Here is a 22,010-nt window from a genome sequence, read left to right as displayed (position 1 = left end):
TGAATTTTGCAGAATGCATATTTTCTGAATGATGGCAGAACAGATAATGTTCTTTCTACAGTACCATTATGTTATATATGACATAATGGTACTTGTTTTGCATGTTATTCCAACAGAATGCTTTTATGAATATAACGAGATAGGGTGTTGTCTAATACCATGTTATAGTGACACAATCTCTTCTAGCATGACCTAGAAACCATAATATTTCAGCCAATTTAACAGCTATTTTTCTTCTTTTTTTTTCTCAGCATACTTGGCAATTTCTGATATTTTAGGAGCATGAGAGAGAGATACTAGTAAATTGATATTGTAGAAATGCCTATAAAATCGAATAATGGTCGGCGTCTTCTAATTTATTCATTTTTTTATTCTGTGTATGTGTATACAGTGTAGGCCCTATACTACATTATAGAGAGACTAGCTTTAATTTATAAGCATTTCATAATCCCCAAGCTTCCAGTGTAAGGCTGTAGAGTGTAGTAATCATTCAAGGATGGTGCGCACCTGAAAACATATCCTCCAGAGAAAAGCTACATTTCTGCTTTCTATTCGGTCCGCGCTGTGGATTTCCCTACAACTACGCAAACCATGCTTGCCATATAAAAGCTGATAGCCTCAACTGCGCGTGACAACTCGATCAAAAAGGGCTCATACTGAAAGTAAGTCAAAATGATTTAAGTGTTTTTAGTTTCATTGTATGTCTATATCTTTCCGATAGCAACGGACTTGAAAAGTGAACTCCATTAATATTTAAAGAAAAGTAAGCTATATATGATTGTAAATATGAAGTTTTACATCGGCCCTGGAAGAACGACCCTGGAAAAATGTCCAAGAAAATAAGTCCAAGATTGTTTTATTTTTTTCATTGAGTTATACACTCTCTACAAGTGAGAGCACTTATAGACATTCAAAAAGTTTGATCCCATGGCTTCTCATATTGTGAGCCGTTGCAAGCGGCAAGACGAAAATCTTTTTGGTTTGAAAATAGTTCCACATAATTAAGCATAAGTAGCCTTCACTCAGTACTTAACATGTAACCTACATATATAGGCCTGCATACTTGAAATGAAAAAGTGCACCCATATATAGAAAGTAGAAAATACGATATTCACCCGGAAGTTTTTGCTCTCAGGACGTCACAGGGTATAAGCTAAATATTGTACCTTAACTCGTCAGAGTCCTTTCTTTTAGTAAAACAAACAACTTTATCAGGTAGGCGTTGATGGCCTTTCTTCTGATATGATCCTTATGTATTATACGTAGGCCTATACTATTCTTTTAAATATTCCCCATGCATTCTCAGTTGTAACTGCCATCTATAAATTAGGTCTACATATGTTTCAAGTTAAATATAGTTTTTATTTTAAGCTTCTGGAGGCCTTTGTCGAGGACGTGATCTCAGCATGAGGCTCAAACGAGTTAATATACATGTAAATAATTGCTGAGATTAATTAAGGAGTCTGGTTCCGTATCGAAGATAAATAATCTCTTATAGGTACAGCTATCCACTGCAGCGATTTATATGAATGGGACAACATCAAGAAAAAATACGAAAGCGCGAACCTAACAGAAAACATTTTATCTGCCTCTAATTGGCTGGTGTGACAATTTTACCTTCTGCTGGTTGGTTAAAATGATTGTCGGAAAAAAATGCATCTAAAAATAGGAGAATCCCCGCAGAGAGTATATAAGGCCATGTATAGCTTTCTGGCATCATTCGTACCTACATTGAACAAGCCACAACACTTATATACATACAATCGAAGATGTCTGGACGTGGTAAAGGAGGAAAGACGAAAAGTGGCAAGAGCCAAACCCACTCATCAAGGGCTGGTCTACAGTTTCCTGTGGGCCGTATCCACCGATTTCTGAGGAAAGGGAACTACTCTAACCGTGTCGGGACAGGGGCTCCCGTTTACCTGGCCGCTGTGATGGAATACTTGACCGCTGAGGTGTTGGAGCTGGCTGGAAACGCTGCCCGAGACAACAAAAGGAGGACCATCATCCCTCGTCACCTGCTGCTGGCCGTTCGTAACGACGAGGAGCTGAACAGGCTGCTGTCCGGAGTGGCCATTGCCAAAGGAGGAGTTCTGCCAAACATCCAGTCTGTTCTTCTGCCCAAGAAGTCCAAGAAATCTCAGTGAGTCGTTGTTTCCAAGTGACACAATCCAAAGGCCCTTTTCAGGGCCAAACATTTCTTCCGAAAGGAACTTGATAATAGAGCATTTTACAAATACAATTTTTCTCTTCTGTAAATAATACAAACTCCAAAATATTTAATGATTTGGTAAAATCGATTGTTGTAGTGATCTAATGAGCTTGATAGGCAAAATGGGCAAGACTAGTAACAAGTTACGAATATACAAGTAAGTCTAGAGAACTATAAATCTACATGTATTATTAATATCAAGATGTTAAAGTTATACATGTGGCCACTGTACTGCAGATATTCGTCTACTGACTGACCAGTGTGATCGGTGTACATCTTCACTTGACTAACCTCAGCAGACGAGTAGCCTAAATGACGTCACTTTTTGTGGCGGGATTGCTCACGAGGACATGACGTAACTAGCAAATGATGTCACAGACATCAATAAAGTATTACCACTTCAGTTCAGACGAATCGATTGTCAAGATTGACACCAGCACCTGAATACTCATAAACTTTAGTGTATGGCAGGTAAATATACATCGCTGTATTGTTTTTGACATTATGGGGAATGAGAATCGACGTCCGTTCGGCTGTTTTTTTATGGGAAATAGGGATTTTCAAAGTATATAATATTCGAGCAAAGTGATCAAAACTAATCGTTTAACTTAACTATAGGGGGTCACCCAGTAGAAAAATTACAGGTGACTTTGATCAAAAAGATTCTTTTCCTTCCATTATCATTACAAAAAGAAAATATTTTTTACATGAAGATCTTTCGCAAATATTTAGTTTTGTTTTTCTATGTTTGCATTCAGTGTTTTGCTCAGACTTTCTATGTTTTGTGGTTGTTCAGAATCTGTCATATTTTGAGTATGGATAATACTAGGTCTGAGATGGGTTAGCCATTTTTCCAGCTTACCTTCAACATTATTCTGAAAGCTGGGATAAAGTTTTGATAACAGAACATGCGCATTGTTCAGAGTAAGAGAGTCCATAATCTGATTTTCCAGAGATGATGACAGAATACATGAACAAGTTGCCAGTTATTGGCACAGAATATCGAAGGAGCAACTATCCGCCACCTGCAAGACAAGGTAGGCATGTATAATTTTTGTTTCAATATGTTGGGCTATTTAAGTTATAGTGTTACACCTTAATGTAAGTCTTGATTCTGATTTCCATGATACTATGAAACACATCTTTCTTCCTAATTTTAAACCTTACTACATTAGGTCAGTTATTGAGCTATTACATGATTGGTTTTATCAATTTCTTCTTCCTCTTAAGTTTTAATCTGCAGTTATCGTAACAACTACTCCACTGTTTATTGAACAGACTAAAAACGTCAGTGACACCGGTATTAGTTGATGTGAAAATTGACCTAATGCATTTATGTGTTTGAATAAATTTCCTTACTTCATGATAAGTGTCAGAACCTCCCTCAAAGAGCTGGCAAGGAGTAAATTCATAGTTTAAATTACTGCAGTCACAAAGATGCTGTATAATTTGGGGGCTATGTTTTTGACATGGGTTCTTAGCCTTTGATATAAAAGAGTTTTGCATCGGAAACTAAAGAATAATGTCTTTATCACATACCCAGGGCTTTCATTATTTTTATGGGCAGTCGGCTACCCTGGCCGGAGAAATAAAGGAGAATTGGTCGCCATAATGGGCTACCTTTTTTAATTGTTGATGAAAGCAGCAGACTGTACGTCATAGCTGGTAGCTACCTTCAATTAACCCCCTGTATACCCTTCCAGTTTCTATGCCGTATAGATCTGTTGTATCCAACAAAAGAAAATTTATATTTTTCCAAAATAAAGGCCCTTTTACATTATTTTTCACAGATGACGGCTGGCTATATGAACAAATTTTTATTTATTATTTGTTTTAAGGGGTCTGTTTTACTTCTTGCTTTTCAGTTTCTAAACTGACTAAAGACCAGCAAATTTCCAACAAGGATGTAAAACTTTCCTTTTGTCTTCCACCGGTGCCCAAACCAGGAAGAAATGGAGACTTCAGACAGATGACCTTCAACGTCAAACATGACACAGGTGATTTGCTTTTAACCTTTTAGTAATACATGATATAAATGTACAAGAGCGACCTGTTTTAATTTAAGATTTTCTTCATGGAGAATGACCAGAGACTCAGAGAGTATTTGAGCTGCCTTATCAGCAAAGACAAGTTGTGATGGATGTTAATCAGTTTGTTTTCAACCATACTACATGTAATACCACTTTGTTTCCGTTCTTTAAATACCTATTTTTTGTTTACCTTCAGTTGACACAACTTCCAGCAGTCCGAGAACCCAAGTCACACCAAAATCCACACTGCAGCAGACAGGTTGGTTAACAAGGCATATCTAATTTATTTTATTAACTGAACCATCAATGACGTCCGAGAAAAAAAACTGACATATATGGACCTTCGGCATTACTTTGTCAGAATAGATTTCTTATTTATATTTTTGCAAGTGTCAGAACCCTAGTCGAGGTTGAAATTAAATTTGTAGATTTTAAAGATATTCATTAAAGTAACGAATAATTTATATACGTTGAGCATATGTTTATTGCATAAACTCTTGGCTTCTGAGATTTTGTGTCAAAAATGTACAACAATCATTATTACAGTTTCTGTATGGGGTTGTTTTACTTTTTGTTTCTCAGTTCCAAAACTAACTAAAGCCCAGGAAACTTTCAACATGGATGTACTTCCACTTCGTCTCCCACGGTTGGCCAACCCAGGAAGAAATGGAGAGCTCAGACAGAAAATCTTCAACGTCAGACATAACCTAGGTGATTCATTTGTAACCGATTTCTAGTTGATACATGACATAAATGTTATGTTATTTTGTTGTTTTCTGTCTTTTTTAAATTAAGGGTTTTTTTCATGGATAATGATCGGAGTGAGTATTTGAACTATCACTGCAGCAGAGAGACATGGTGTCAGAAATGATAATTATATTGATCATTTCATTTAAATTGTTTTCAACGGAAAGTAAGATCACTTTGTTTAGGTTCTGTAAATACTTTTTGTTTAACCTTCAGTTAACACGAAGTTCCCTCTGCCGAAAATCCATGCTACACTAAAACCCGCCACACCCACCACGCAAGAGCAGAAAGGTTGGTGAATAACTTCTATCAACTTTTTTTTAAATTTTGTTTTGAAAAATTTCAATAGTTTAAAACCCTTTACCTTTTGGGATGGTGTGTTCACAACAACAGATTATATTTGGAAATTACTGATTCCAAGATAATGGATTTTTGTGTCCACGAATTACGTTTACACAAATTTTCTTAGTGAATGACTTACTATAAGGTAACACTCCGCTTTCTTAAAGGACACATGAACAAGCCATGTATATTCAGTTAAATTTGCAGTACAGTATATAAGTAATATATATATATATATATATATATATATATATATATATATATATATATATATATATATATATATATCAGTAAGTTTCCGAAGTCCTGTAGTCTGATATAGACTATGTTTAAATATGTTTCAAATCATTGTTTGGTAATATGTCTCTTTGTCGCACAAAACTGAAAGAAAAATTTGTGTATCAGGAAATATCAACACCTCCAGGGAAGAATTAAAGCTGAAACTAGCTGAAAAACTTCTTCGTGAAGCTGAGAGAGCAGCAGAGTTAAGATATCATCAGATGGAGGGTGAAAGGTACTGTTTTGTCTTGTACACGTATTTGTAATTGCTTAATTTATTTTTTGTTTGGTACTTTCAAGTATAATACACATTTATTTTATAGATAAATTTATTGAAGTCACCTAGTTCCTGATCATATGAACCGAAAAACTAAAGCTTTGAAATCTTTTAAATTTGAGGGGTTTTTTGTTGAAATGTTTCGTATTTGGAGGGCTTTCAAGTACAGCTTCTTCGTTTTATGTAAATATTCATGTTTTGACCTGAATTCAGTTTTATCTTGCGTTTGAAAGAAAGTTTTTTTTCTCGCATGTTAAACCACTCTGTCTCAGTTATATAAAAACAGACAAGTTTCTTGTATAGTGACACCGATCATCATTTTAGTCATCGATTCACTATTCCCCCGCCCCCACCACACACTTCACGGTTACAAACTCCGGTCTGAAGAACTATTTAACAAATGTAACAGAAATGTGAATTAATTAATATCCTTATTGCATGTTACCATTCACACGGACTTTATTCCAGTTACAGAGTCTGCCTGAATTTTAACCTTCGCTCATGATTTATTCTCTTTTAGGTATTTGGAGTACCTGAAGAGAAACTGGGCAGATATCAAGAAGGAAACCGACAGTGCAATGGCAAAAATAACCGGAATCTCTGCCAGGAACGGCGAAGTTCGCGAGGCGCTGAAACGACAGAACAGAGACATGTCAGATCTAAAGCGGAAGTACACCATCAAGCTGTACCGCAGTCAGCGTCTGAAGGATGCCTGTGCCAGGCTGGAGGCAGAAATGGCGAGAGAAATGTCACTGCAGGTCACTAGAAAGTTGGACAAAAAGCTGGATAATAAGTTGGATGTCTCTAGGGCTATTGTAAACCAGAACAGTTCTGACAGACCAGTAGAAGAATGGAAGAGGGCAAAGCAAGAGGCTTCTGTCTCTGTCATGCCTTATGCCTCAGCAAACCATCGCCAAGCACCGGTGCACGTGGAGGTGGCATCTAAAGATGGAAGTGGCTTCTATAAATTCATTGGCCGGATGTTGAATGGTAGGAAAAGGAGGTCTGACGGAGAAGCGAGCAAATCCAGAAAGCAATCACCCATTCAGTCTATCAAGCGAAAATGCCAGAAGCTCATCTGCAGGTTAAAGGGGCGAAACCGGGTAACACCAAGTTCCGGGGAAAATTAGATGACTGTATGCATGTTGGCGTATTGAAGACTGGTTAAATGAGAGAATGTTACGCATGGTTTATGCCACGATTAATTTGTAATCGTATTTTCTCACGTCATTAGGTCATAGAGAATTTCTCCTTAGAAATATACTTTGCCATATGAACTTATTTTTGTACATATTTTGAAATATTTCAAACAAATGTCGGACTGAGTTTCTTTTGTGTACATGATACATCGTTTGATATTGTTGATAATATACACAAATTTTTGACATCAATATTCCAAGCTTCTTAATTTTTTATTCATTTTGGAATATTAGCATATCGGAGTCCCTATAACAGAATACATTTGTTGGTGTAACGAGATAAGGTGTTGTCTAGTACATAATATTCTGTAGCATGCAGTAACATAATCTCTTCCAATATCACTCAGTGAACATAATCTTACGTATTACCGGTACAAAACATATTACTTGATTGAGAGAAACCGGAGTAATGGAGTATAACACCGCCAAAAAGTGTAAGTGGGTGAGTAAATTTTTCAGTCATATGATGATGAATGGGCCCTTAGATTGCATGTATTGGTGAAGGACGGATTTTCACTGCTCTTTTATCTAGTGCTGCTTCACTGAGACGACTTGCCGAAGGCAAGTAAGGTGCTCCGATCGAGCCATTTATACTGATACGGGTCAACCAATCGTTCTACTTGCACTTAATGTTGAACTCCAAGTGAGGAAGCTACAGCTCCCTCTTTTACGGTCTTAGGTGTGACCCGACCCAGGACTGCCCCTGGATCTACCGCCCGCGAAGGAGACCTTCTACCAACATTGGGGCCGGTTCCACATAGTGTAGGCCAATAATGTACATGATGAGGAGGAAGCTGGGTTAATACAGTAAACCACCGCCACAAAGTGTAAGCCATTGATGGAAGTGATGAAGAAGAAACCGGAGTAAATGTAGTAAACCACTGCCACAAAGTTTAAGCCAGTGATGTGATAGGGAAGAAGCCAGATTAATACAGTAAACCACCGCCACAAAGTGTAAGCCATTGATGGAAGTGATGAAGAAGAAACCGGAGTAAATGTAGTAAACCACTGCCACAAAGTTTAAGCCAGTGATGTGATAGGGAAGAAGCCAGAGTAATACAGTAAACCACCGCCACAAAGTGTAAGCCATTGATGGAAGTGATGAAGAAGAAACCGGAGTAAATGTAGTAAACCACTGCCACAAAGTTTAAGCCAGTGATGTGATAGGGAAGAAGCCAGAGTAATACAGTAAACCACCGCCACAAAGTGTAAGCCATTGATGGAAGTGATGAAGAAGAAACCGGAGTAAATGTAGTAAACCACTGCCACAAAGTGTAAGCCATTGATGGAAGTGATGAGGAAGAAAGGAGGAAAGAAGGCGGAGTAAATGTAGTAAACCACTGGCACAAAGTGTATGCCAGAGATGTAAGTGATGAGGAAGAAGTCGGAGTTCTATGTAATCAACTTTCGACACGCTATAGATTGAAAAAATGTACAGCCATTAAATAGAAGTAAAGACAGTTCAAGAAATTCCGGGAAGACTTATACATTCACAAACTGATGTGTGTTTATTTATAAATGATCTGTCACAAAATATAAATAGACGACCGAATATCAATATCCAACGGAAATGAAACGTCAAAACGGTTTTGATCGCAACTTGTAAAGCGGCTCATTAAGATATGTGCATATGCATGAAACTGCCGTAAAATGTGTGTGTCAACATAATTATTTCTTGCAAGATAGTTTTTCCAGACTTTTATAATATTCATAATGTAAAACACATGCATCAAAGAGTTGCGTAACAAAATACCCAGAAGTTTTAGACATAGTGTTAGATAACAACATTTTTACCAGTCCTAAAAAGGCAAATTATTAAAGTTATATATTACATTGATGTTTTTTAAATGGAGTGAAAGTAAACTATACCATGGGTAGCAAATTTATGTATTTATTTATTCATTTAATTGGTCTTTTACGCCGTACTCAAGAAAATTTCACTAATACAACGGCGGACAGCATTATGTTGGGAGGAAACACAGTGTAGTAAAGTTAGACTTAAATGTTTCCAATCTTTTGTATCTTTATCCTTAAATTTTATTATTATATATACTGACGAACTTTCCCACATGTGGATCGCTTGTTTTGGTGCCACAAAAAATGAGAGCGGGGGAATCTACTGTGTCCCTGTGTGTCAGATAATACAAGAATTTCCTCTAACTATTGAACAAAACACTCTGAATAAAAAGCACTTATTTATCGGACATCTCCATTCTGTGAATGCAATGAGAACGTGTTTACGAAAACATTCCTTCAGCAAAACAACAAAAATGTAATCATAATCGTATAGATCGACGTTCACTTTGCTTTAGATGTTCGTTGACTTCAATGTAGAGTGTAAACCTATTCAAACCACCCATGCTGTTAATCAATTCGATCTGAACTAGAGAAACAATTGCAACTTTTAAAATGTTTGAAACGAAACAGTTGTCTAGAATTAAGCTGATGTAACCCGATTATTTTCATTGAACGATTATGAACGGATCTTACAGAAACACTCTTTCAGTCTACGAACACGGTTAACAGTGGTGCACTCTACAAGGTCATGTACACAGCAAACCATGTCCCCAGAGCTAGTGAAATGGTCGTGAGGGTGGACAGAAGAGTTGACCCTCCGTCCGTGAGACACTTTGGCTTCGGGGCGTCTGTTACGGGGTTTGGGTTTACAAACCCGTTCTCACGAAACAAGTTTTTTCAAGTAAGTAGCGGATTTCTTAGGAATTCTTGGGCGATCCGGATCGGTAAAGTTGACAAAATGGACACCAAATCGTTCTTCGTAGCCTAGTTCCCATTCGAAGTTGTCCAGAAGAGACCAGGCGGTGTAGCCGATAACGTTAACCTTGTCAAGATTTATTGCTGAAAAAAAAGTATATAATTATAACTTATTTGGTATATAACCTTAGGAGACAATCACATTCATAATATATGCGATGTTACTGGCGATTGAAGTGAAAATCTATTTTGCTCGGATTCCTGCAACTGGCGCTGATTCCACAAAGCGATTTTTGATTTAAGCCATACAAAACTTTGAATATGAATATGTAGAGAAGTCCAAGGACTCAAAATGTGATCTATATCACCCAAAGTGAAAGTTTAAAACATATTGTAGAATTTTTATATTAGGTCAAAACTGGATTTGTGAGATGCCATGGGCCTTATATTTATGAGCAATAACACGTGTGGCGATCAGACTTGCACGTCATATATTGGAAGCCATTGGAAGTGGAAGCCAATGAATTTAATTTTGTGCTGCACAAACAGGTATAGTTTCCAAATGAATATGTATTATTCAATGTATTATTCCACTTCCCGACTGTACAAGTGAATATGACGTAAAAAGCCGTAATGTCTATGACAATTGACACATATAGTGAATCAATGCGTTGAAACAGACATTCATATACCAGCCCCCAACCAAAATACAAACGTTAACAAGATGAATGCGTCTGGCGCAAAGTTTTAGCAGCTTCGTACAAAAAGTTCTTCACTGCGCTGAGCGTCAAGACAACTAACCTTTGAGCATTTCATTTATGTACTGTTTGTAGAAGGAAATCCGATGATCATCTGTTAGACTTCCGTTCCGGTCAGAAACGCCATTCTCCGTCACCATGATGGGCACGTTTCCATAGTGATCTTTAATCCAGACGAGAAGGCGTCGGAATGCCCAAGGTACGACCTTTAGCCATTCGGAACCAGAACTGTAAACGTCACAGAGCATAATTCAAAAAGGCAGATATTATTTCATACCCCACTTTGGGGGCTAAGAGTTAGAATTTGATCTTTATTGGCATCCGCCGCTCATATATCTTATTGGCCTACCCATGTCTAACCCATTTGAAATGTTTTCTACCTAAACAATTAAATTATTTACCCTATATATCCCATATGGTATTATGGCTTAATTTATATATTAATCATTCACACTTTTTTGTGTGATTGTTAGTCTAATTCTAAGAGCAAATTTATTTGCGTTTGCTCACCCAAGCCATTCCGGATCGTGGTCCTGTTTAACATCCTGATCCCCATCCCAGCTTGGATTGGTACGGCCCGAGTCTTCGTATCTCACCCTCTGTGTGGTGTAATGGTTCAGTCCAAAATAGTCGTATGTTCCTGCAGATGGTGTGTACACATTAAATATTTCGAAGTTTGTTATTTTGATAGTTCAAGATGTTATAAGCCGTTTAAAGACATGCCCGTTGTATGGATGTGCGCGGAACCGCGTTAAGCCCAGTGAAAATCGTTACCCTTTGCCTTGTGACAAGTAAACGTTAAGACCGGATGATGCGGAGGCAGTTGATGATGACCTGCACCTTCCATTACTATCCATCCGCCAACTAACTGCATCAGGGGAACCTTACAGAAAGCAGATGTTTTTTCGTACCTTTAATTTGTCGCTTTTCCTCTTCCGTGAATACTGGAAGCCTGGACAGACCCATACTTTTCTTGGCCACATAATACTTCATAATATCCGGGTAGTCTCCGTTGACGAATATGGGATGGGCGTACCAGCCGAGCATGAACTGTAGTTGTCGTTCCGACGCCTCCAAGTCGTTAGGATCTTCAGGATTGTACGGTTGTTTGTAGTCACAGTTTAGGGTAATGGATACTTTACCTGGGGCAACAGAAAATGCCATGCATTTTTTAACGAAGGTGAAGAACGTAAAATAACAGCATGCTTTTGCCTCTACTGCGATCATGTTTAATCTCTAACAAATGAACTCCATGGTCTCTCCTAGACTTGTATGCACTGGACCATTTTTTGTTAGATATGAATTTTGCCTGCGAGTGCTGGTAAATATATACAATGTTTGTGCTGTTTAGTGGATTTAAAAGGCACCATTTGTTGTAAACATTAAAAAAAAAGTTTTTATGTTAGACATAACGTTCTTTCCACAAGCATACAGTCAACGTGGCTGAAAGACTGAATAATTATGATTTAATACCACTTACATTAATAATATTTCAACTACATGTATACTGTGACTGACGGCGTGTTAGTCATTAGAATCTACAGTGCAATTTGAAGAATTAAGATTGTTGGTGGAAAGTGGATTGTCGGGATTAAACAACTACCTCCTGGCTTGAAGCCGAAACCGTGCATGCAAGTCAGCGGCTGTCACGCCGAAAAGTTATTATTTTAGCCGACTGGGGCATCTACGGTGGGGTGGGGTTAAAGATAAGTGTATTGGAATTTGTGTGTTAGATCTTGGTGAGTATATGCCGTGCTGAATCAAACCAACCTGAATCGGTGGATGGAGGGAACCGGAGAACCCCGAGTAAACATCAAACCTTTATAAAACAAAGCTCTTGGCTTAAACCCACAGCCGAAACAACAAGACCTAGATTCGAAAACTTGACCCAAATGCTGAAGTAGCTTACACACGCAGCGAGCTAGCAAGGTCCCTGGTGTGTGGATTGCATAGCTGAAATGTTTGTGTTGAAAACTTTGGTTATTTCAGCGGCATGAGCTTTGACAACAGTTTGCGTTGTTTTGTACTCACCATTCTGAGAGGACCGGTATGTCGTATTGTACAGATGCCAAGCAGCGGCATGAGCTTTGATAATAGTGTGCATTGTTTTGTACTCACCATTCTGAGAGGACCGATATGTCGTATTGTACAGATGCCAAACAGCGGCGTGAGCTTTGATAATGGTGTGCATTGTTTTGTACTCACCATTCTGAGAGGACCGGTATGTCGTATTGTACAGATGCCAAGCAGCGGCATGAGCTTTGATAATAGTGTGCATTGTTTTGTACTCATCATCCTGAGATGACCGGTATGTCGCATTGTACAGATGCCAAGCAGCGTCGTGAGCTTGATAATAGTGTGCATTGTTTTGTACTCACCATTCTGAGAGGACCGGTATGTCGCATTGTACAGATGCCAAGCAGCGGCATGAGCTTTGATAATAGTGTGCATTGTTTTGTACTCACCATTCTGAGAGGACCGGTATGTCGCATTGTACAGATGCCAAGCAGCGGCATGAGCTTTGATAATAGTGTGCATTGTTTTGTACTCATCATTCTGATAGGACCGGTATGTCGTATTGTACAGATGCCAAGCAGCAGCGTGAGCTTTGATAATGGTGTGCATTGTTTTGTACTCACCTTTCTGAGAGGACCGGTATGTCGCATTGTACAGATGCCAAGCAGCGGCATGAGCTTTGATAATGGTGTGCGTTGTTTTGTACTCACCATTCTGATAGGACCGGTATGTCGTATTGTACAGATGCCAAGCAGCGGTGTGAGCTTTGATAATGGTGTGCGTTGTTTTGTACTCACCATTCTGAGAGGACCGGTATGTCGTATTGTACAGATGCCAAGCAGCGGCATGAGTTTTGATAACGGTGTGCGTTGTTTTGTACTCACCATTCTGATATGACCGGTATGTCGTATTGTACAGATGCCAAGCAGCGGTGTGAGCTTTGATAATAGTGTGCGTTGTATGGTAGTCATCATTCTAAGATTACCGGTATGTCGTATTGTACAGATGCCAAGCAGCGGTGTGAGCTTTGATAATGGTGTGCATTGTTTTGTACTCACCATTCTGATAGGACCGGTATGTCGTATTGTACAGATGTCAAGCAGCGGTGTGAACTTTGATAACAGTGTGCATTGTTTTGTACTCACCATTCTGATAGGACCGGTATGTCGTATTGTACAGATGCCAAGCAGCGGCGTGAGCTTTGATAATAGTGTGTGTTGTTTTGTACGGCCCATCAGCTGGCTCTTTCACCCCAGGAGCTTTGCTGCCTATCCCGTACCCCAAGAAGGTCACCACCCAAGGTTCGTTAAATGTGAGCCACCATTTCACCTAGCATGTCATAAAATAGAAGATAAAGTAAAACACTACAGCATAGGGAGTAAAATCATAACAGTGACGACAGTGTGATGGTTCGCAATTGCCCACAGTTTGCCTCAGTTGAGTTTGGTCGATGATTAAATAGTAACAACTGAAACGCCTTCCTATCACAATGAGTTGAACAGAATAAGGTGTAAGGAAAAATGCACGAAAAAGCAATGTTTTCTTTGAAATGAACAATTTTTCGGAGATAACTGTCGCTGATGTAAAGATTTAGTTTGATTTACTTTGATTGGTGTTTGGGCCTATCGACGGGTATCTGACAAACTTCCTGACATAAAGCCACAGTCGTTGGACAAGCGCCCTCATTAGTCAAGGACCTGGTAGTCCAAGTGCGCCTGCACGTGAACCATCTGGCCATCAAAGCTCCATCGAGGACGCATTTATAGCCATCTCAACTTTAAAATGTTGTGGAAACAGGGAGTTGACATCGGACCACCTTCAATTGTAATATTAATTTTTCCCAAACCGTCATCAACAAAAGAAACACTACGGAATAGTCACTTTAAAACTAATTAATAAAAACTTTGAGGCATATATTATGAGATATCTGGGAGGCTATACATCACAAATAAACTATTCCCTGGCAGAATCATCGATTAAAAATCAACTAACTTGCCAAGCGTCGGTGGGCTATACTGGGTATTTCAAACGCTATCGTCGCATAAGGGAAAATTATCGGGCACGACGTTAAGCAATAATAAAATAAAACAAAAAGAAAAAGCAGTGAATTTAAACAAATATATACCCTCCGATTAATGCTATAATCAGTATCGACAAAAGGTGGTTGTTGCCAATATTCAAAGAATCATAAAATCGTTTATCAAATTTTGACCCAATACATCTACTTCACTACAACCAAAAACACACTGATATATGTGATACTTTTATTAGCTCTCTGCGGATCGTCGTGGGTTCCCCCAAACTCTGCCCCGTTTCCTCCCAGGGCCACCACAATGCTGGCCGCCGTCGTATAAGTAAAATATTCCTGAGTACGGCGTAAAACACTAATCAAATAAATAAATCAATTTAATGGCTCACCTTAGGGCCGAATTCCGCAAAAGACACATTCGCAAAATCAGTAAAATATTTCACTAATGTTTCATTTTTCCACCCGCCGAACTGAGTCTGTAAGATGTCAGGCAGATCCCAGTGATAGAGGGTGACCATGGGTTCTATGTTAGCCGCCCTCAGGGCGTCGATGACCCGATGGTAGTAGTCCACCCCAGCTCTGTTAACAACACCTGTCAGGGGATCCGGCAGTATCCGGGACCACGACAACGACAGTCGGTAATGGTTCACCTGAAAACACAGACATATAGAGACGACAGTCGGTAATGCTTCACCCTAGTGTACAGACATATAGATACAACGGCAACTGGTATAGGTCCACCTGAATACACATATAGAGACAGCGGCAAGCGGTAATTGTTCACCTGAATGTACAGACATATAGACAACGGCAATCGGCAATGGTTTATCTCAATACACAGACATATAGAGACAGCGGCAAGCGGCAATGGTTCATCTGAATACACAGACATACAGTGACAACGGCAACCGGCAGTGGTTCATCTGAATGTACAGACATATAGACAACGGCAATCGGCAATGGTTTATCTGAATACACAGACATATAGAGACAACGGCAACCGGCAATGGTTCATCTGAATACACAGACATACAGTGACAACCGCAAACGGAAATGGTTCATCTGAATACACAGACATATAGAGACAACGGCAACCGGCAATGTTTCATCTGAATACACAGACATACAGAGACAACGGCAACCGGCAGTGGTTCATCTGAATACACAGACATATAGAGACAACGGCAACCGGCAGTGGTTCATCTGAATACACAGACATATAGAGACAACGGCAACCGGCAATGTTTCATCTGAATACACAGACATACAGCGACAACGGCAAGCGGCAGTGGCTCATCTGAATACACAGACATACAGAGGCAACGGCAACCGGCAATGTTTCATCTGAATACACAGACATATAGAGACTCCGGAAACCGGCAATGGTTCATCTGAATACACAGACATACAGAGACAAAGGCAACCGGTAGTGGTTCATCTGAATACACAGACATACAGAGACAACGTCAACCGGCAATGTTTCATCTGAATACACAGACATACAGAGACAACGGCAACCGGCAGTGGTTCATCTGAATACACAGACATACAGAGACAACGGCAACCGGCAATGGTTCATCTGAATACACAGACATACAGAGACAACGGCAAGCGGAAATGGTTCATCTGAATACAAAGAAATATAAAGACAACGGCAACCGGCAATGTTTCATCTGAATACACAGACATACAGCGACAACGGCAACAAGCAATGGTTCATCTGAATACACAGATATACAGTGACAACGGTAACCGGCAATGTTTCATCTGAATACACAGACATACAGAGACAACGGCAACCGGTAGTGATTCATCTGAATACACAGACATACAGAGACAACGTCAACCGGCAATGTTTCATCTGAATACACAGACATACAGAGACAACGGCAACCGGCAGTGGTTCATCTGAATACACAGACATACAGAGACCACTGCAACCGGCAATGTTTCATCTGAATACACAGGCATACAGTGACAACGGCAACCGGCAATGTTTCATCTGAATACACAGACATATAGAGACAACGGCAACCGGAAATGGTTCATCTGAATACACAGATATACAGAGACAACGGCAACCGGCATTTTTTCATCTGAATACACAGACATACAGTGACAACGGCAACCGGCAGTGGTTCATCTGAATACACAGACATACAGAGACAACGGCAACCGGCAGTGGTCCATCTGAATACACAGACATACAGAGACAACGGCAAGCGGCAATGTTTCATCTGAATACACAGACATATAGAGACAACGGCAACCGGCAATGGTTCATTTGAATGCACAGACATATAGAGACAGCGGCAACCGGTATTGGTTCACCTGAATACACAGACAAATCCATCAAACAGACAAATAATGAGCTTTTTTACTTTTGCCCGATTTTACTGATGTTTAAAGGAGAATAAAATATAAAAATGATGCCAAAATCAGACGAAAGAGCGCCAAAACTTATTTGCAAGTATGGCCTTTAATATATTTTCGGATTTTTTTTCAAGAGAAAAGGGTATTTGAAAATATTTTTTGTATGGTGGATATTTTGGACCAACTTTTGGCATTTATCTTTGTTGCATAATAATGTTCTAAATAAGGATGTGATGCTTGTCTAATAAATTTATTTGAATATAAATGTGTTGTTTATATTGAAACATTTGCATTTAACCTAAATTATGATAATATTTATGAACATATTAAAAATATAAATATGATCCAAATTGAAGTTTAATACATTTGTTAGCCAAAAAAAAAAAACAAAACAAATTCTAGTGCAAAAATATTTATTAAACCTGTGTTGCATCCTCATTTATGACATTATTAAACTAAGACTATAAATACCAGAAGGCGGTCCCAAATACCCACCATACAAATATTATTTTCAAGTGTCTTTTTCTCCACAAGGAAAAATCGGAAAAAATATTGAAGACCACATTTAGAAATAACTTTTCGCACTCTTTCATCTGAAATTTATGTCATTTTTATGTTTTCTCCAACTTTAAACTTATTGTTATGTATGCCAATTAAACGAATACTGGAGAATTTACGGTCAGTCTGTCTGCATATATTCTGATTTTCTTGGAGAGCAAGTTCATTTGAACACAAGACTTTCCATGTCCCTATCCATGGTGTAGGCATGACCGGGGGCAAAGCCTTTGACAATGGTTTGATATGGCCAAAATTATACTCACACCCATATCTTTCAACAGAGCTACGTCCTCCTCGTATTTATGGTAGCTGTCACAAGCCACGGTCCCGTCCGAGCCATTAGCAATGGCACCAGGTATCCTGCAAAACGTGTCCCAGATGTTCTCACCTTTACCTGTTTAATACATGAACCGTACAAGTCTATGTAAAGAAGTGGTTAAAGGGAAAAATTCCGGAAACAAAAATTAACGTTTAATTTTACAGTCCCGTTCACTATGGTGAAAGGAAACCAGGTAGAACCCGGTAGAAATCCACGACCATCCGCACGTTGCTGACATACAGTTTATTTGTGACGAGATTCTAAACCAGTGACGTCTAATGAAATTGCATTTAACATCACTGCAGAGTTTTTACCTAATTCCTTTTTCGTGCATTTTTTCCTTACACCTTATTCTGTTCAAGCCATGGTGCAAGGGGGCGTGTAAATTGCAACTATTTATGCATTTACATGAACAGTTAGAATAAAACCCTGACTCTGGTAAATTGACAAAAGGTCGTATTTCATCGGTTACGTGACAGCTATCACACTCTCGTCGGTGCTCAGGTCTTACACGCTCTGCTGTACGTCTTATTCAAATTGTCAAGTGACTGTATCTACCAGGTTATGCAAAGCAGTGCACTTTGTGTCTGACTGAGCCCTCAAATTACTGGATTTGATATGTTTAGTCTAAAGCCGAGAGCATTAGAGCAACGGTCTTAAATAATCCACACGTGGACAACAAGTGTCAGTTTTTGGAGATTCCGTTAATAAACTACTTATAGTGAGGAAGTAAAATGTTGTCGTAGTTGCCCGAAAAACTTCGGAGGTATTTTCTTGCATAAATCACGAAATCCTGTTTGCGACAACGCATTTTGTCCGTGTGCGTGGGATTTACATTAAATTTGTCTTAGATACATGATATGACGTGCGTCTAGCCCATGTCCATCGCAACACCCATTAAACTGATCATTAATTTGTCTCTTGGATAATACACACAGCTTTTTTCAAATTGTTTACTTATTTGATTGGATAAGGCCATGTACCAAGTAATTTTTATTGGTAGAGTAAACAGAAGTGCCAGAGATAAACCACCGACCTTTGGCCAGTTACTGACGAACAGGTTTGCACACCTTATTGGTGGAATACAGGTAGTCTTCACCGAAAGTCAGACTGCGTGAACCACCCAGCAATAAACCGCTTATTGTAAACAAGGCCCCAGGCCTAACGAAATTCCCTGTCCAGAAGTGGATCATCACTTCATGTGTCACTGTGATTAGAAAACATGCACCTTGCACCTAAACCATAGACTCGGAAGTCTATCAGCTGCCGACCTGTGAGGTCACAGGCTCGAATCCAGCTGTGGCTGGTTATGCCTAAAACGGTAATACATTTTAGGCCCCTATTGCGAAGTAAGGTGGTCTGCATCGAACTCGAGTTTCCAGGTTTGATCCACGTATAAACCTGATTGCGCGTCGTATAAGCGAAATAAGTACCTGTACTGCGTAACACTTCAATCGAATCCAATCAAGTCTAAAAATTAGACAAGGTTTCTTGGGTACATTCAGTTTTAAATACTTTCTTGCCAGTGAGAAGTGATACATGTAAACAAGAGTCTCGAAAAGCCAATGACACCCAATATGGTGAGTATTATTTTGTCTCTTATAACTGTTTTCTTTACGAAAGATACATCTGGTAGCGTATAGTGCAAGCCAGTCAAGCTGTGAAATTAACATTATATCCAGTGATTTCATTATAACATTACACGAAAATAGCCTGAAATAACAGCAGATATATCTGTAAACATATACTCCCCTGAAGCGATATGCCTGTGTCAAGCAATCAGCAAATGTGAACATGAGCTTGCATAAATATCCACAAGGATCAGGTATACTATGTTCTATAAACCTTCTGAGCTCAACAAGAAAAAGGGACAGCATTCCAAAGCAGAGCCCAGGTGTGTTATATACAGCATTTTGTTCTTTTGTTAAAAAAGTGTACGTAGGTGAAAAAAAGGCAAGACAACAGTAACAGGTCAGAGAGTCTTTACATTTATTGCTTTGTTGTTTTATACCAAACTCAAGTTTTGCTGCATACATGACTAAACGTAGGTTTATGGGTGTAGGTAACAGGTCATTGCCTGGGGAAACCAGCACACCATAAATTATTTATATCCTTGTGTTAATTTTCTTCATATAAAGACTTGTAACCAAGACATGAGGGACTGAATTCAATGAAGAAATCTAAACTATTCAGGTTTTAGAATAGTACTCAAGCAGATTGTAGTTCATGCCGTAGCTCAGGTCCCCAAGTTGCCAATCAGCCGAAGCCGACAGCGAAGCTTTAGCTCAAGACCAGATGATATGTTTTCGCTTTAGTTCATGTTGCATACACGCGAAGATCCAAAGGGTTCTTTCTTTTATAAAGTTTTGAGCATCGGAAATAAGTAGTAAAGAACACAAGTGATAAGAACTAGAAAGGGCTGGCATATTTGCTGTAGGCGACACTATCCATGTACATCCCGCTGTTTCCTGACCACACCATCTCACTACCTATCAACAAAACAGGATCAATAAAAGAAGAGACAACTGATGAACAGTGTGCACCATTGTAATTTCGGGATATTCACAATAATAACAGAAAAGTTATTCTCTCCACTTTAGAAAGGACCTAATAAAGTTCTTCCCATGTGCCATACTCATCTGCATAGGTCTCGGTGAAGGTAATTTTCTGACCGTTAGGCATAAATGACAAGATCGAATTAAAGTTTCAATCTCTCATTGTTTACGCCAGTATAGCGAAGTCATCAATATACCGTGAGCAATAGTTGACGAGGCCCAAATCAGTAATATACCGGAAACAATAGTTGACAGGGCCGGATCAGCAGTATACAGGGTGTAATAGTTGACGAGGTCCAGATCAGCAATATATAGGGAGTAATGGCTGACGAGGCACAAATCAGCAATATATAGGGAGTAATGGTTGACGAGGCTCAAATCAGCGATATATAGGGAGTAATGGTTGGCGAGGCACAAATCGACAATGTATAGGGAGTAATGGTTGACGAGGCCCAAATCAGCAATTTACCGGGAGCAACAGTTGACGAGGCCCAAATCAACAGTATCCCGGAAGCATAGTTGACAGGGCCGAAGCCAGCAATACACCGAGAACAATAGCTGACGAGGCCCAAATCAGCAATATACCTGGAGCAATAGCTGACGAGGCCCAAATCAGCAATATACCGGAAGCAATAGTTGAGGAGGCCCAAATCAGCAGTAGAACGGCAGCAACAGCTGATGAGGCCTAAATCAGCAATATACCGGGTCCAGGAAACGCGCACTAGCAGGTTCTCTCGTCTTTTTGCTTCAAACTTTCCTGAATCCTGACATACATACTCCTTTAGAGGATAGTACGTGTCCCACGTACACTAACCTATCCCTCCCAAATTCGCACTTTTCTGGGTTGAGTGTTAGTCTATTTTCTCTCAAGCATTGAATTACTTTCTGCACAATTTAGATCAGCTAGAATCCCATCCAACTGTGAAATTGCATACAGCTGTCTAATGTCTGCTTCATGTGGGCGCTTCATATCCACGTAAATGCGTGCGCCGCCATAAGGCGATGGGACTAGAACTAGAAAAGAAACACATGCAGCAGGACCATTGAATGATGTCATCATTACGGAGTTGTTGTTGTTTATCTTCGTCTTTCTCACGAACTAAGTATTTTACATAAAATCTGGGCCACTGGCTCGGCGGTTTTATCCACATGCATTTTGAGTTGAAAGTCTTTGAGTGTACTCTGTTCACTGAAAATTGATTATGGTTTACTTTCAGCTCTTTATATTTGTCAGAGGTACATGTAGTCATAGATGTAATTAACTTCGGGTCTAGGTGTTAGAATCTTTGCACCGGTAGAATCATCTCAGTCCTTTTGCTGACTTAGGCGTTCGTCAAAGATAGCGATTAGGTACATAATATAAAAGAAAACTCATCCCTCAAATGAAAAAAGAAGAGAACTGTGTCCAGAAATGCTTCAAATTATTTTTGTAACTTTTCCCGTGAATTCACGTGGCCTTGACGCCAGGTTAATAAGAGTGTTTCGAGCTAGCATTGTTTATCAAAAAGATAAAAACAATCCCTTCTATTCCATGTGACCTGTCAGAAATGATTGGAAACCATTTTTGAATTCTTTTGCTGTAAGACGGGCGTCTATAAACGTTT

General features: G+C 39.3%; 2 protein-coding genes across 2 annotated transcripts in view; one reads left to right on the top strand and one right to left on the bottom strand.

Annotated features, from left to right (window-relative positions):
* The first annotated feature begins 1,769 nt into the window (after positions 1-1,769).
* LOC135471957 (late histone H2A.2.2-like) lies at positions 1,770-2,147 on the top strand. The gene has a single exon (XM_064751422.1). It carries the CDS (start codon positions 1,770-1,772, stop codon positions 2,145-2,147), a length of 378 nt encoding a protein of 125 aa, XP_064607492.1.
* Positions 2,148-8,575: 6,428 nt separating this feature from the next.
* Positions 8,576-22,010, bottom strand: part of LOC135470749 (lactase/phlorizin hydrolase-like) — a 30,588-nt gene continuing 17,153 nt past the window's right edge. The window contains exons 10-16 of the mRNA XM_064749788.1: positions 17,796-17,926; positions 14,991-15,251; positions 13,718-13,901; positions 11,468-11,698; positions 11,067-11,196; positions 10,600-10,784; positions 8,576-9,942 (exon numbers count right to left, since the gene is read on the bottom strand). Of these exons, the coding sequence (XP_064605858.1) occupies positions 9,764-9,942; positions 10,600-10,784; positions 11,067-11,196; positions 11,468-11,698; positions 13,718-13,901; positions 14,991-15,251; positions 17,796-17,926 (1,301 nt within the window). The 3' untranslated portion in view covers positions 8,576-9,763. The remainder of the gene's footprint in view (positions 9,943-10,599; positions 10,785-11,066; positions 11,197-11,467; positions 11,699-13,717; positions 13,902-14,990; positions 15,252-17,795; positions 17,927-22,010) is intronic.

The sequence above is a fragment of the Liolophura sinensis genome, chromosome 7, assembly GCF_032854445.1.
Source record: "Liolophura sinensis isolate JHLJ2023 chromosome 7, CUHK_Ljap_v2, whole genome shotgun sequence".
Classification (NCBI taxonomy): Eukaryota; Metazoa; Mollusca; class Polyplacophora; order Chitonida; family Chitonidae; genus Liolophura; species Liolophura sinensis.
This window is presented reverse-complemented; position numbering and strand designations above follow the sequence as displayed.